Raw genomic sequence first — 14,150 nt, 5'->3', positions numbered from 1 at the left:
TAGGTTTACTACCCAGCGCCGCAGCATATAGCTGTGTCGTTCGTATACTGTTCCAGTGATACACTAGTTGATCTGTGAGTGACCATATGAACCGGAAGTAAAAGCGGAGATAGAAGTGATCCTTGAAGGACTCCAACGTTTAAATCTCCCAGATTGGAAGGTACCGTCCCTTCCGATATGGACTGTTAATTTTCTATGTAATAATAATTTTATGTCATCGGGACTAAGGACATAGAAAAGTTAAACTTGACCAATTAGTAGAGAAGTCCTCTGTGTCAAACCTTATCGAATGCTTTCTCGAAATAATTGCGGTGTATTTTCGATCGTTAAAGGCTTTAGTAACACATTTTGAAAGTCTTAGCATCCGTACCAATTGACACTCTGGTATAATGTTCTTTCTTTTCGCCAAGTTTTTTAATCTTGCGAGTATCAAGCATTCGATACTTTGCCAAAGCAGGGTCTTATGGGACGATAGTCTAACAAAGTTTCCTAATTTTTTTAATTTGGTAACTTCTGCTAATTTCCAACGATTTGGGAAGATATAGCTAATCAAATTAAAAAGCTCGTTTACGTAGGCAATAGCTTTAGTAGTAAAATGTTTGTGCATTAGGTTGGATATATTATCTAACCCCAGACTCTTTTCGGTCTATAACGTATTGATTATATTTATTAATTTTTTCGAAGTTAGCGAAAGAAATATTGTCTAAATTATAATTGGAGATGACCTCACACCAAGGCCCCTCTTCTTGGGTCGTAAAGAAACTAGGAAAACGAGGTCAAATGTTGAGAAATAACGTTAAATTTATTTCTGGCAGTATGTGCTACGCCATTTTCATAATATATAAATGGTATTCTGAATGAATTACTGCAAGGGTTGAGGTCCTTTTTAATTTCCATAACGACAAGTCCGCAGGACTAAAACATTTTAGCTTTTGTCCTAAAGTTCGTTATTATGTTTTACCAATTTCTTCTTTAATAATTTATTAACTTTGTTGTAGGCTTTTTTGACCCTAAAAAACCTGTCGTTATAGATTTTATTTTAAGACAGCGTATTCTTATAATCATCAGCGTAATAGCGAGGGCATTAATAAGTTGAAGGATCAGAATCGTAAGCACTTCGGATTGTTGACTCTAGGTGGTTGACGGCAGCATCGATACCTGGATCAGATGGCGGAGAAGTATATTTAACAAAAGTTACGCCCAGTAATGCTTAAAAAATTGGCCAGTGAGTTATTTTGATAGTATTTGAGACTCCCATAAAAACGGTGCCTTCCAGCTGGATAAGAACTGAACTGTGGTCGAAGGACAGCTCTTAAATAGAATTGATACTTGCAATGACGTACGTATATATTTTTTAATACTGCCATGCTCAAATATATCCGTGCTTCCCCATGATGTAAGGTGAGTTGGGTCATCTGGCCTAATATAGTGATTAGAATAAATTAGCCCAATTAGCTAATTTCCGACATTTTATTCGCAGGGCAGCTGTTCCAATGGGCGTGCTAGCAAATTGGAGGCCTCCTGTTAACAAAACTGAACTCTATTAGCCATAAATATATTCTAAGTCCCCGTAAAATAACTTTTTGTTTGGGGCTTGTAAGCTGATACCACTGATACGTCGCCATTCTTCGATAAAAAAAAATTGATGCGTATCCCAACTGCTACGAAGCTCTGAAAATTGTTTAGATATAACTCCGTGTGTTGGATACCTTTATTAACCGCTACCCCTTCTTTTCTGGAGGCCATGCGATCGGACTTATAAGTGGTATAATTAGGTATTTGAAACTCTTATAACCTTCTTTCGGCGAGATCCCGAAATGAGAATAATATTAATTTGGTAATGAGTAAAAAATTCAAGTAAATCAAATTTTTAGTTTCTTAAACCGTTCCGCTTTCCAAGATAAAATCTTAATATATTTTAAGCGGTATTCATTATTTATTTACGGTTTTTAGTTTCTCGAATAAATCGCCTATTGCTTTCAAAATTTGATCAGTAACAGCCCCCAGTAAGAAAGACCACTACGGTTAATTATTAAATCATCTAAGTTAGTAAATGAAAAAAGTTTCCTATCTCAACTCGACAATTTGCGAGCGTAGTTCAGTCTTGATTCTACAGAACAACCTCTTATATTTTTTCCTTATTGTCAGTTCTTCCAGTCTTTTTCTAAGAGCGTTTTTAGGATGAAATATATATCTTCTGTATTCTGCAACGTGATCGCTACTACAGTTTACACATCTTGGTTTTCTATCCTTTTTTTTAGGCATAACTTTGTGGCGTGATCTTTACCGCATTTAACACATTTGTAGCAAGAGGAACAGAATTTTTGGCTATGTCCAAATCATTGGCTTCTAAAGCATTGGCCAATTAACCGCTATTTTTAAAGGTACCGCAAAGACTGTAATGTGGTCTATATTTTTTACATTATATATACTTTTTTAAAATTGAGATAATTTAATAAGAAACAAAGACATAGAGTTCTAAGTTTGTCATAGCGTCACATTCTGATGGTCACAAAGGATGGAACTCTTGAATTTCTAGCTCTTGTTTAATATATTCGGCATCTAGCTCAGTAAGAGGCCACGCTAGACCACCTTCATCTCTTTGCCAAAAGGAAACTAATAAGTATAAAATAATTCGTGACCATTGGCGTCAAGAAGGCTGTAAGTTTTCTTAAGTTATTTCGAAAGGTACCATAAATTTGACGCCATGTCTCGCATATTTAGCGGAGTTAATAGATAGGTTTTTAGCTTTAACTTGTGAGGATAAGAATTTTTAAACTAATTTATTACGAAGAATAATGGGGGGAATTAGAAGTTTTTATCATTAACACTACTAATATGGATATAAGTATTACTGTAATTATTATAATTCCTGTTTATATTTTTATATTTATTACAATTATTGTTATTATAATTGTTGTTATTATTACTACTTTATTATTGTGACTATTATTATTACTACTATTACCATTACTATTACTGTATTAATATTATTATCACTGTTATTATTAACAGTGTCAGTACTTGTACTACTATATGAAGTAATAATGAATTATTTTTCCTTTTTTCTTACTTTTAATTGGATTTAAGCTTATATCCATCAGTACGGTTTGAGCTTACGGGTTCGTATAAAACTGTTCTTTTCTTGGAAAAACAATAAATCAAAGTCCAAAATCTTTCTAGCCGAAATCCTTAAGGCTTTTTCATAAATTTTGAGTTTCGCGGGAACATTTTAAAGCCTTTTATCTCACACACCAGATATAGCTCTTGGGCGAATGTCAAGAAAGGTGTCTCTTCTATAACAGTTTAAGGTTATTTATGCTGTGCTCGAGGATTTCTTTTCAAAAGTAAAACTTGAGGTCAGTCTTTCTCGTTGACTTGTTTGCAGTTACTAGCGCAAAAGCTTTAACCACTGTAATAATCTATCTAATAACTATGGGCTCTCTAGGAACAATAAAAGCAAATTCGCAGAAAATAAAAATAAAAGGGAAAAGATAAAACGGTAGCAGCCGTGCATGAACTGCATTTATATAAGCACATGTAACGCGTCCTTTATCCCTCATAAACACTTGGAAAGTATCTCACTAGACAGCTTTTCAAAATTTTTCGTCTATAGCCTATGAGTGTGAAAACAAATCAGATCACTTAGTAATTTCGTGTCGTGTTGTGTTTCGGTAAGGATAGCTTGTTTTACGGACGGTTATGATTAATCTAAATTAATTTTTTCTATTCCCTTAGGTTCAATGTGAAGGCGAAATTTTGATTAGGATTGTCGTATTCATGGGCCAAGGGTTGACCGTTTTAATCCGAAGATTGCCATTTTTTAATTCAGTTAATTTTGCCGCTTTGCTCCGATTTGTACCAAACTTAGTAGGGCATTAAACACCTGTTTGTATCATTATATATTTTATAAATACCTTTAAGGATCTTGACGCATTAATTAGTTACGTTGTGTGTAAATATCGAATTACAGTTGCTTTACTTTAAACGGACATGCCCTCATAATAATTATTCTCACGATTTTTAGAAAGAGGGCCTAGTAAATTTATGTTAATTAACGCTGGTAATCCTCAAAACTCCTTTTAAGCCTATTCACCGTCTCCTTGTTCCGTCGCTACTAGCAAACAGTCCCCGCATTCTTTTCTTATTTTTTTGTTACACTGCCCGTAAAGAATACGCCAATTCTTAATATTTAGACGTAATACAGTTGGGTTGAAGTTAAAAGTTACCATTAAGAGGGCTCTATGGGTGCTCTATAATCGTCCCAATTGGGTGCTGTCGTTATAAGTATTCAGAGTGTCAAAGTCTACTTTGTAGAGTTCACGTTTAACCTCGGTAAAGATTCACTCGTTCCTCTTGGGCTTCACTTTGTTAAAAAGGAATTTAATGAGATTTCCGATTTCTCTCTATTTGGTTTCTAATCTTATCACAGGAGATATCAATAGAATGATTTTGTACTACTACATCTTGTTTATGTTACCTTTATTTCAACAACAACCTTCCGCTTACGGTTTTTTTTAGTTAAACAAATGGAATTCTACAACAACTTTCACAAGTATTTTCTGCTGCTCTGAGGAGGGATTTCACCTTTTATTACGTCTACCTACTACTTTACCTTCATGCGGTAGACTTTAGCTCAGATATTTCTAATGTTTAAACACCCAATATAAAATAGTGGTTGCATATGTTGATGACAAGCACATGACGGGGCTATAGTCATCTTCATTTACGTCTTTGCATTAGTTAAATTGGATTTACCTGTTTACCAGTTTGTTTGGTGCCAAGTTGAGATGGGTTTAAAGCATTATAATTGAATATATGCTCTTCTAATTTATTTAGTAAAGTGGGTTAAACTTTTATTCGATGGGGTTTAGTGGGCCCCAGCTTTCTCCCTTAACCCTCTCCCTAAATTGTTATGAAGGATGAGTTTGCTAGGGTTAGTAGGATCATTTACTTAACTCATACTAAGAGCGACCTGGAATGTGGTAAGGTTGTTTGTACACTTAAATTAATGAATATTATGCCTCTATATATCTAATTTTTTTGCCGTTTGAAGGAAGGAAATTGTTGAGGGGTTACTTTATGATGAATTTACTGTATGAAATCCTCTGTGTGGCAAAATGATATACCACCGAACGCGGTTAAATTACGATTGGTTATAATTAATAAATGTGAACAGCGTCATCCCCCCTTGTCCATCTAGCCTGAGGAGGTTAAATATTAAATAAAGAAAGGTAGAAAAAAGAGAGAGGCGTGTCGTTGGGAATAGGGCCCATAAACTTGAGTTTGCGCCTCAATTAAACGCTGTGCCACGACGAGAACACTGTCAGAACAGGTATGACGAATTTAAGTATTTAAGCAATTACCGCTGTTAAACTAGCTTGATTAAAAACTCTTATATATCAATTCTTTTTAGAAAAGATCGCGGTTTCCTCTCAGTGTTAGCTGTTGCACTCTCTTTATCTAGAAGACAAGTCAATTCATAGAGAGTGGTGTTTTTGGTCTTTACGGTTAATAGTGCGCTGATATCTACTCTTTAGAGGGCAGGAGGGAAATAATAATGTGTCTACCATGTAAATAAACAGTTTAATTTTTATACTGAACAGTAAAATTTATTTTATCTATAACAGATTAAGATTACTGAGGTGTTTCTTTGATCATATTTTTAGTAAATCTAATTTTTAATTTTTTGCCCAAACATTTCGTGTTTGTTGCGATGTTATGATGTTGTATTTTGTTAAATGTGTCTAGTCACACCAAGTTTCTTATCTCTGTATCCCAGTTTCAAGTACTAACGGTAAATATAAATATGGCATCCAAGTTCAGAGGATCAATAACTTGAATTATAATAAATATTTATAGAGAAGTAGAATTCCTTTAAATTTTTAATGAGGGACTCATGCATAAAATAATTTTGCTGGGTAAAATTCATATACTAACAGTTCGTAGGGCAAAGTTGAAATATTGCACCAGTATGCGTTTTAACTATCTGTAATCAGCATGCCAGCATATGTAATGTAACAAGTTAACATGTAAATCATCATACCGAAATTAAAGAGTTGTCGTCGTGGCTCAGCGGTTTAAAGCGTTGATACGTAAACTTTTGGGAGTGGATTCGTTTGCTACCGATGCGACCAGTACTAGTACCTAGTAACTAACCTAGTATAGTAAGTACACTAGTATCATACAACCAACACCGAATAACAGTGCTAGTTCCATATGACACGACAAATCAGCCAAGGTAGTTACTAGCAAAAGGTACTAGTACTATAGACTGAAAGATCACAGAAGTGCCGGCGAGCCTAGTCAGCTAGAGCCAATACGGTAACCGAATCGAGCATATTTAACAAAAGCCCAACTAGTACCCTCGCCTAGTCCCCCTTATACAAAACGACTTATTTCACCAAGCATAAAAGTAGGTCCCTAAGGTATTATTTTTTAATAAGGGAGGACCACAAGCAAAAGTAAGCCCAGTTAGTAAATGGCAGCCAACCAAATATCCTAACAGATTAAATAGATAACTCCATCATTTCGGGACTAAGAGTTTTCGTCGTTGCTCAGCAGTGAAGAGTAGTGACGCGCATACTCGAGTCCTTGGGTTCGATCCCACCGAGGCGACTCTTTCTTTGACCGTTGATGGTTGCATATTTTAACCTTGCTTTCATAAATTATAATAGATTTAACTAAATGGTATCCCTAGTTGCGGGGGATGAGGGAAGGGATAAGGGGAGGGGTTTAATTTATTCAATGTGGTAAATATGTAACTATGTAACGCTAAAAGTTGAAACTTTGGTGCGCTACTGTGGTTAAAGGTTAAGTAAGAATGTCGAGAGGTGCTGGCTATGATAGATATATAACAATTTTTTCACCGGAAGGTCGTTTGTATCAAGTTGGTAGGTTTATAAAACTTTTATTCAAATGAAACCTTAATCATTGAACTTATTTCCAAAGCGGTTTTTATAATTGCACTATAAGTTACTTTAAACTATTATATATAGAGTATGCAACCAAGGCTGTTAACACAGGAGGTTTGACTTCACTGGGCATACGCGGCTCAAATTGCTGTGTCCTCATAACCCAAAAAAAGATCCCTGTAAGTATTACCTTTATCCAATTTTTTATTTAAACAACTTAAGGTTAATATACCGTTACTATCAATTATATATTAATATTTAGAGCAGTTCGATCATATATTAATAGTCGTTTAAATAGGATAAACTTATAGATCCTTCTACCGTTACTCATATGTTTCGGCTAACTGAAACTATTGGTTGCGTTATGACGGGAATACTACCTGATGCTCAGTCACAGGTACAACGCGCCCGTTATGAAGCTCAGGAATTTAAGTATAAGATGGGATACGACATGCCTGCTGACTTGCTAGCAAAGCGGATGGCTGATTTAAGTCAAATATACACGCAACAGGCATCTATGCGCCCTCTTGGCTGCGGTTTGTCTCTTCTATATTTAGTGTATTCTCGGGACTTCTAAAGGACCACATCTCTTTGCTTATAAAAGCGATGATTATAATTGCGGTGGATGAGGAAGTTGGACCGCAACTTTATAAAATAACCCCAGCTGGTAGCGTGGCCGGTTACAAAGCCACTGCTTGCGGTGTTAAAGAACAGGAGGCTACCAGTTTTTTAGAAAAGCGAATAAGAAAGAATCACCAGTGGGAAGAGGCGGAGGCAGTTCGGGTTTATTATTTATTTCTTAGCTCTTAATACAAAGCTTTACTAAGGGCTAAGTAGATTGCCATGTCCGCCCTTTCACATGTGCTGTCAGCTGAATTAAAAGCCAATGAACTTGAAGTTGCAATTGTGAGTAAAGAAAATAGAAAGTTTCGTACTCTTACAGAGTTGGAAATGGAAGGGTATCTCTCGGCCATGGCCGAGCTAGACTAGATAATTTTCATTTCTTTTAAAATAAAGTTCAAGTAGATATTGCAATTTATTAGTTTAGATAAAAGTTGGGCTTACAGCTTTACCTCAGCGCAAGGTTAGGTAGATTATACGCAAACTTGTGGCTCTTACTTAATCGTAACCGTTCAGGTTGACTGTAAAAGTCAATGTGACATAGTAGTAGATGTACTTCGATAAAGTTTGAGACGGACGAAAATATTATTAACAAATTTAATAAAGTAAGTAAGCTGTGGGTAAGCGAGAGAGTGAACAATAAAGTGTGGGAAATTTTTTAAATTTAAAGGACCATATCCTTAAAAGAGTGCAAGAGTCGCATGGCTACCGTTAACCATTAAAAAAAGGCTTTTCATAGCCGTTATTAAAGCCTAAACTCAACTATAGTCCTTCAATTCCGAGCTGCTCTCAATGGCAGATCTTTTATGTCCTAGTGTATTATCTTCAGGGCCAACAGCCTGAGCAGGTCAAACAAAAACATCCTTTCACCAGTAACTAAAATGATTCTTTTATAGAAACCTTGCGTTTCTTCTTTAAGTCAACGGAAGTCTGGTAGGTTAATGTGATAATGTTTTCTTGTAAACTGTTCAAGTTAGTTTCCTGCCTCTACGCAACTGTCATGAAAACTAAAAGCAATATCTGAGTTAAAAGCGGCTTACTTCAACTAGTAGTTTAGTCCTGGAAATCTGCAATTCACAGTGTTTTTGTAGCTCCTGTATAACTTCGAATAGTCCAGATAACATGGAAATCTAGAACGCAATCCGAAAGGAAAGAAACCATTTTATAGAAATAGAAGTAATACAAAAGCAAAGGCGGCAGTGTAGATAAACCTGCCGTAAAAGTGAATCTCTAAAACTTGCGACTGTCATCGTGGCACTCTGTAGCTTATCCAACCAAACATTTGCAGCATCACTTTCTAAAATTTAATAAAAAATTAACTTGCTGGATAAATTAAAGCCCTTTGGCAGAATAGAAGTAATAAGGAATAAAATTTAACAGTTTAATACAAATATTACGTTTAAAAACTCAAGGTAGCGTAAGTTATAAAGTTTACCCTTATGCAACTTTTCTTTAAACTAGTTTGACACCAAAAAAATATTAAAAAAGGTATTCGCACCATTTATAGATGAAATATATTCCTTTGAATAGACCAATTCAGAAATATCATTCACTTTTCCAGAAAGACTAAGGTTTTTCAATAATTCCTTATTTAATTCAACAATTTTTTTATCCAGAATATCCTTTAATAAGGTAACTATCAACTATAAATAACTTTTAAAAAGTTAAATACTCTAGGAAATTGGTCAAATGCTTTTTCTAATTCAATATTTTCTTTACTGCCGTTTTTTTGTCCATAGCCAGTTTTTTCAGGGCCTAGTAGGTATGGTTAAAGTAGCAAAAGTATTATAAACATTGACTAAAGACTAGGTAGAATAAAAGAAGCAAAGTTTTTTTATAATAAAAAGGCTAAGAGAGGTGAGACCTGTGTTAAAATATTGAAACAGCTCTAATATTAAGTTTGTGGCAACAACGTTTCTCTCTTGCCAGACCAATAATAATCTGAACACTTTCTGCACAAAAACTGTTCCTTTACAAATTTTTGCGGTGTGTTTAAATATAGGTAACAGCACTTCAGAAGAAAATGAATGAGAAAATTCGGGACCATTCTTTTTGCCTCTTTGCAGAACATCATTAAACAAACAAAGATAAGTGTAAAGTTTTTCTGGATCATAACTTTGCAAGGCGGTTGATAGACAAGTTTGCGCAATTTTTTCTGAAGCCCTTCTATGGTAAATAATCCAAGTAGCTACCATCTGAATACTTACCGCGGTGTTGGTTAAAGTTGCGAGCTTGGCAACTAAATTTTCTTCTTGAAAGGTCATTATATAACTTTTAAATTAAGATTGAGTTGCAAAAAACTTTGTTGAAATCTTCATAGGCTTTATTGTTCCACTCTTGCTCTCATTCTTTTAACTGACCTTTAAAAAGCTAATATAGGAAATTTTGAAAGAAAAATTCATTAACAAAGACACATCGCTATTTGGTTAGCTAAGGCTTTAAGTTTAAGAAGCCTAAAACCCCTTTGAACCCCTCTGTAAAAACTTAAGGGCTTTAGAACAAAGTTTGACGCTCTAAAAGTGTAAGACGCGATATTAATTTATGAATAAACTTTTTAAAAACCACTACGTGGTATAATATATTTTTAAAATACATGTAAACTCTAAAGTATGATTGATTTTCTAAGTTCATTTTACATTACAAAATGTCAAAATAACTGTTAAAAATTTAATACTAAGGTATTTTAATGCTAAGAAAAGCCTAAAAAATTGTTCGTCACATTAAAAGAGAATGCCCACCCCGAAGAACATAATTATACTTATGAAGGTAATAAGTCCTGAAAAAAAAAATTTACAAGATTAAAATTCATAAAAATCAAGACACCGATAAACGGTAAATTAAGGTAGAAAATTGGATATATAAATTGGAATTTAAGAAAAACTAAACCCGTATTTTTGTTTAGGTATGAGTAACTAAAGGAACATGGCACGATGTAAACTTAAACGATCTTAACTTACGTTAAAATACTGGAGCAAGGCTATACGTGATTCGGTATTCATAGATAACAAATCTCTCAAAAGGTTATAACCGTTAACACCAAACCAAATATAAGGCTCAAGATGTTGAAGCCTAGAATCATACAATTACTAGGCTGCAAAGTATTAGTATAAGATAATAGATATGAAAGGAAGTCTGATATAGAACTTTCGAAGGTATACTGGTGTATAAACCTCCCGACCCCACTGAATATAAGTATTCAATACTTGGATCTACATACAAATAAGGTAATAGAGGAAGAGATATCGCTTGCTATAATAATATATCCTATAAGCGCCACAGCTCTTCCAGAAGATAACATATAACAGCAACTAATACTTAAATGCAGGATGATAAAAAAAGAAGTTCTGGTGCAATAATATAGATAACTGATATTACTTCAAGCACTCAAAACCAAAACACAAAATATGCTGCGAGAGGTGAATAAAAATAAAAAAAATCTGACCCAATAAAAATATCTAGCTCTTCCATAAAAAAGACAAATACGTAAGATTATAAATATTAAACTTTAAAAGTTTTTGAAAGGACAAGATTAAAGGCGCTAGTCGTCCATTCTGTCAATTAAAAAAATCCTTGGGTTGCTAACTGTAAAAACACTGTCAATGAAAAAAGAAAAAAAAAAGGGGGGACGGGGGTTTTAGTTAATTATAGGTAATCGAGTGCCTTTTCAAAAGGTTAAAATGAATTTTATAAATGAATATATTTGTTTAGATTATGTTTAAGATTATAGGTATAAAATTTTTAATCTGGTTCTGTTTTAAAGACAACTTTAAACTAGAAATTGCCGAATTTGTATATGATGGTGAATGGTTATAATCTCTCTGTTAAAATATTTAAAAAGATATTTTCTCCAAAAAATTTTTTGTAATGTATATAAATAGTTTATTCTTTTAAAGAGTTTTGTAAGGATAATTGTGTTCGTGTGTATGTGCTAGTGTTTTGCATATATTTCTTTATGAATGTCTCCTTTTAAACTTTTGTGTGCGTCCACAGCCGACTCTAAACGATATTGTAGTACCCTACACAGCTGCCTAGAAAAGGTTAATGAGCCGGTAATTGCAAGGCACACATACTTGTTGCCTGCCTTGAGTAACATTTAAACCTCTCTCGTTTTATATCCCGAAGGTCATTTCCAAGTTATCGAGGCACCATAATGATCCATGCCGCCTCTGGTAATTGTTTTAAGATCAGGTAAGGTTAGTAAGTCATTATTAAAAGGCGCCTTTCACATCAGTGATTATTAATAGGGTCTCATCTGATAAATAAAAAGTTTAAGCCGATACAAAACACAAACAAAAATATAAAAATGAAAAATAAAAATTGCCGAATATAGAATGGTCATAGCAGCCAGATTATTGGATGATAAAAATTTTTTTGTTAAAATAACCACCAGCACTGCTCACTAGCTCGAAGTTCATTGGTCATAGTTTTCAAAAAAAAATTTTATATAAAGAGAGGAGAACTAATAAACAGACCTCTATAGCAATTCTTTTTATTAATTTTATTAAAATTTTTGATAGACAACTCCAAGGAACCAGTTTTATTAGTTGTAACTCGACTTCTGCATTTTTTTGACAGTTGAAGAGGTAAACGGCGAGCACGGGGGAGCAGGAAGATCCTCAAAGAGCTTTCTTTGTCTTCATCGTTTTCAACTATATAGTATCGCCGTTGCGAAGTAGTGGCCGAGACTGGAATTTAGAGCGCCTCTAACTTTTCCGAAAGGCTGTTTAGGGGATATGTGTCCTCAAATGCTTTCGTTGCGTTAATATGAGCTGCTGTCACCGCACGTATAAAGTCGGCAACAGAATTATTTATTAAAGCGGGAGTTTCAAGTAGTTTCAGGAATAAAGGAAGCGCCTTCTTAAGCAGTTCGGCGAATTTATTCCATTAATTGTATAAACCGGGAAAAGAACTTTAATGCTTTCGAGCAGGACAAGGCGTTTGCTCCAATGATAGTCTTTCCTGCATTCCCATAGCATTTAAAATGTATATACCCATTAAAACGAAGATATGTAGCACATGCATTAAGCCCGACTTTCTTGCAGTGGTGGTAACTGTGGGTCAATATCTTCAAGTTGCGTTTTCCATTGTAAGTCTTTAGGACGTAGAGCGTTTTAATTTAAACCTAATTTATTCCACGCAGGCATGCAATCACGTAACGAGCCTCGCTTCGTTTAATAACCATAGCATCGCTACCGCCGCAAGTATAATGTATAAGTGGTGGTGAGGCGTTCGAGGTTTTAAAAACCGTTACATACGGTTGATAGACCCTTCACGGTCTTGATAATGGTTGAGATAATAGTAACTGAATTGCTAACAGTTGCCGTGTGGGTTATGTAGTTTGTCCTTGCCTTCTTGCTGTTGCTGAGTAACTGATTTTGTCTAATGAACGTGATGATTCAAATAAAAAAGGTTAATGTTTTGGAAGAAAATTTTTTTAAAATTTAAATTTTTAAAAACTCTGATCTCAGAGCCACTCCAGTTATCATACATGGATTTGTGTTTCTTAATTTACTTGTATTAGAACTTAATACTTAATATTTCTGTTTGGTCCCAGTCCAGCCATTGTCCATGAAATTAATTTAACTGCTGTTATAGTAATTTGGTTATATGATGGTAAACAATCTGGTAAAGAAGAGTGTTAAAACTCGATACATTTATAAATAATTTCTTGCCCTGAAGGTGGACGAGCGCTTTTTGAATGTCTAACAATTTGTAATTGATCGTTGGTGCTTAACCAAGAACTACGGATATTCAAGTTCTCGAGAAGTTGCATGCATCAGCCATAGAGGTTATGGAGAGATGGGTAATGGCATCAAAATATTTAGCACTGGAATTAAATAATAACGTTTGCATTTCATTATTGATTTAAGTTATTATCTGTATATTAAAGCCCCTCTCATATGTAAATACAGTCGTTCTATCTTTAAGAAAGTTAGCTTACTTTTATTTAGTATTGACCACTAAGATTGAATTTATTTCACTTGAGATAATAAACACGTAGGCAGGAACCCTTTTATTCTTAGTTTAAAAATAACAGATATTCAGAGTGTGTAATGCGGAGCCCATGGATTAGAAGTTAGCTCTTTTGAATTCTTCCCGAGATCCGCCTTTGGGGTACAGGTAATCATTTATCTAGGTATCAAGTCCTAAAAAGGTTAGTGCTACTGGTTCAGTACGGGCATAGGTATAAAATGAGCCGTGCTTTTCGCAGAGTTTATTCTAACCCTCCATTGACGGGGCCAGTCGGTAAGTGCGTTTAAATAATTTGAAAATTTCTGGAACAATAGAAAAAAACTGCCATAAGTAAACCTCGATATCATCTGTATGTATAGGCCGACCCAAATGTAAGTCTTAAGTCGGCGAGGGCCCGCCGCTAACATAGAGTGCAAAGGGCAATATTGAGAGTAGAGACCCCTGCGAACAACCTACAGCTAGAGGCCTTAGAGAAGATTGCACGGCACCCACACGCGTGCTAAGTCTTAAACCCGTGGTAAAGTCCACGGTAGATGGCTGTAGCGCGAACCTTCGGCAAAACTTGGTCGAACTTTCTCAACCTCAATGAAGCCGGCACCAGTGCTCTTTTTAAAAAAAAAGTCAGGGTGTCCACCTATCCGA

The 14,150-nt window shown here is 34.8% G+C and overlaps 2 protein-coding genes across 4 annotated transcripts; one reads left to right on the top strand and one right to left on the bottom strand.

Annotated features, from left to right (window-relative positions):
- The first annotated feature begins 6,791 nt into the window (after positions 1 to 6,791).
- On the top strand, positions 6,792 to 7,904 carry LOC135119943 (proteasome subunit alpha type-6-like). Its single transcript, XM_064044314.1, has 5 exons — positions 6,792 to 6,893; positions 6,999 to 7,093; positions 7,213 to 7,450; positions 7,519 to 7,697; positions 7,752 to 7,904. The coding sequence occupies exons 1-5, from the start codon at positions 6,824 to 6,826 to the stop codon at positions 7,902 to 7,904; spliced, it is 735 nt and encodes a 244-aa protein (XP_063900384.1). The 5' UTR covers positions 6,792 to 6,823.
- Positions 7,905 to 8,002: 98 nt separating this feature from the next.
- Positions 8,003 to 10,588, bottom strand: LOC135119954 (uncharacterized). 3 transcript variants are annotated; one of them, XR_010278444.1, is made up of 8 exons: positions 10,493 to 10,588; positions 9,400 to 9,895; positions 9,208 to 9,290; positions 9,034 to 9,157; positions 8,719 to 8,832; positions 8,576 to 8,665; positions 8,436 to 8,522; positions 8,003 to 8,374 (listed from the first exon to the last, which is right to left on the bottom strand). XR_010278444.1 is itself a non-coding variant. In XM_064044324.1 (8 exons), the coding sequence occupies exons 2-8, from the start codon at positions 9,797 to 9,799 to the stop codon at positions 8,294 to 8,296; spliced, it is 951 nt and encodes a 316-aa protein (XP_063900394.1). In that variant the 5' UTR covers positions 9,800 to 9,895; positions 10,493 to 10,588; the 3' UTR covers positions 8,003 to 8,293. The 3 variants fall into 3 exon arrangements, 2 of the variants coding, with proteins under 2 accessions (XP_063900394.1, XP_063900395.1); XM_064044324.1 differs by having other exon boundaries at positions 8,747 to 8,832; XM_064044325.1 differs by lacking the exon at positions 10,493 to 10,588 and having other exon boundaries at positions 8,747 to 8,832; positions 9,400 to 9,990.
- Positions 10,589 to 14,150: the final 3,562 nt, after the last annotated feature.

The sequence above is a fragment of the Zophobas morio genome, unplaced genomic scaffold (genome assembly GCF_036711695.1).
Source record: "Zophobas morio isolate AGI-343-1 ecotype UQ-CSIRO unplaced genomic scaffold, CSIRO_AGI_Zmor_V1 ptg000322l, whole genome shotgun sequence".
Classification (NCBI taxonomy): domain Eukaryota; kingdom Metazoa; phylum Arthropoda; class Insecta; order Coleoptera; family Tenebrionidae; genus Zophobas; species Zophobas morio.
This window is presented reverse-complemented; position numbering and strand designations above follow the sequence as displayed.

What these genes read in the sequence shown, in the direction of transcription:
- LOC135119943 (XM_064044314.1), top strand. Translation starts at nt 6,824, where the DNA reads ATGTCGAGAGGTGCTGGCTATGATAGATATATAACAATTTTTTCACCG. An exon ending in AGGTCGTTTGTATCAAGTTG is followed by an intron (nt 6,894 to 6,998) that starts GTAGGTTTATAA and finishes TATTATATATAG; the next exon opens with AGTATGCAACCAAGGCTGTT. An exon ending in TAACCCAAAAAAAGATCCCT is followed by an intron (nt 7,094 to 7,212) that starts GTAAGTATTACC and finishes TCGTTTAAATAG; the next exon opens with GATAAACTTATAGATCCTTC.
- LOC135119954 (XM_064044324.1), bottom strand. Translation starts at nt 9,799, where the DNA reads ATGACCTTTCAAGAAGAAAATTTAGTTGCCAAGCTCGCAACTTTAACC. An exon ending in CATTTGACCAATTTCCTAGA is followed by an intron (nt 9,158 to 9,207) that starts GTATTTAACTTT and finishes ACCTTATTAAAG; the next exon opens with GATATTCTGGATAAAAAAAT. An exon ending in GGACTAAACTACTAGTTGAA is followed by an intron (nt 8,523 to 8,575) that starts GTAAGCCGCTTT and finishes ACAGTTGCGTAG; the next exon opens with AGGCAGGAAACTAACTTGAA.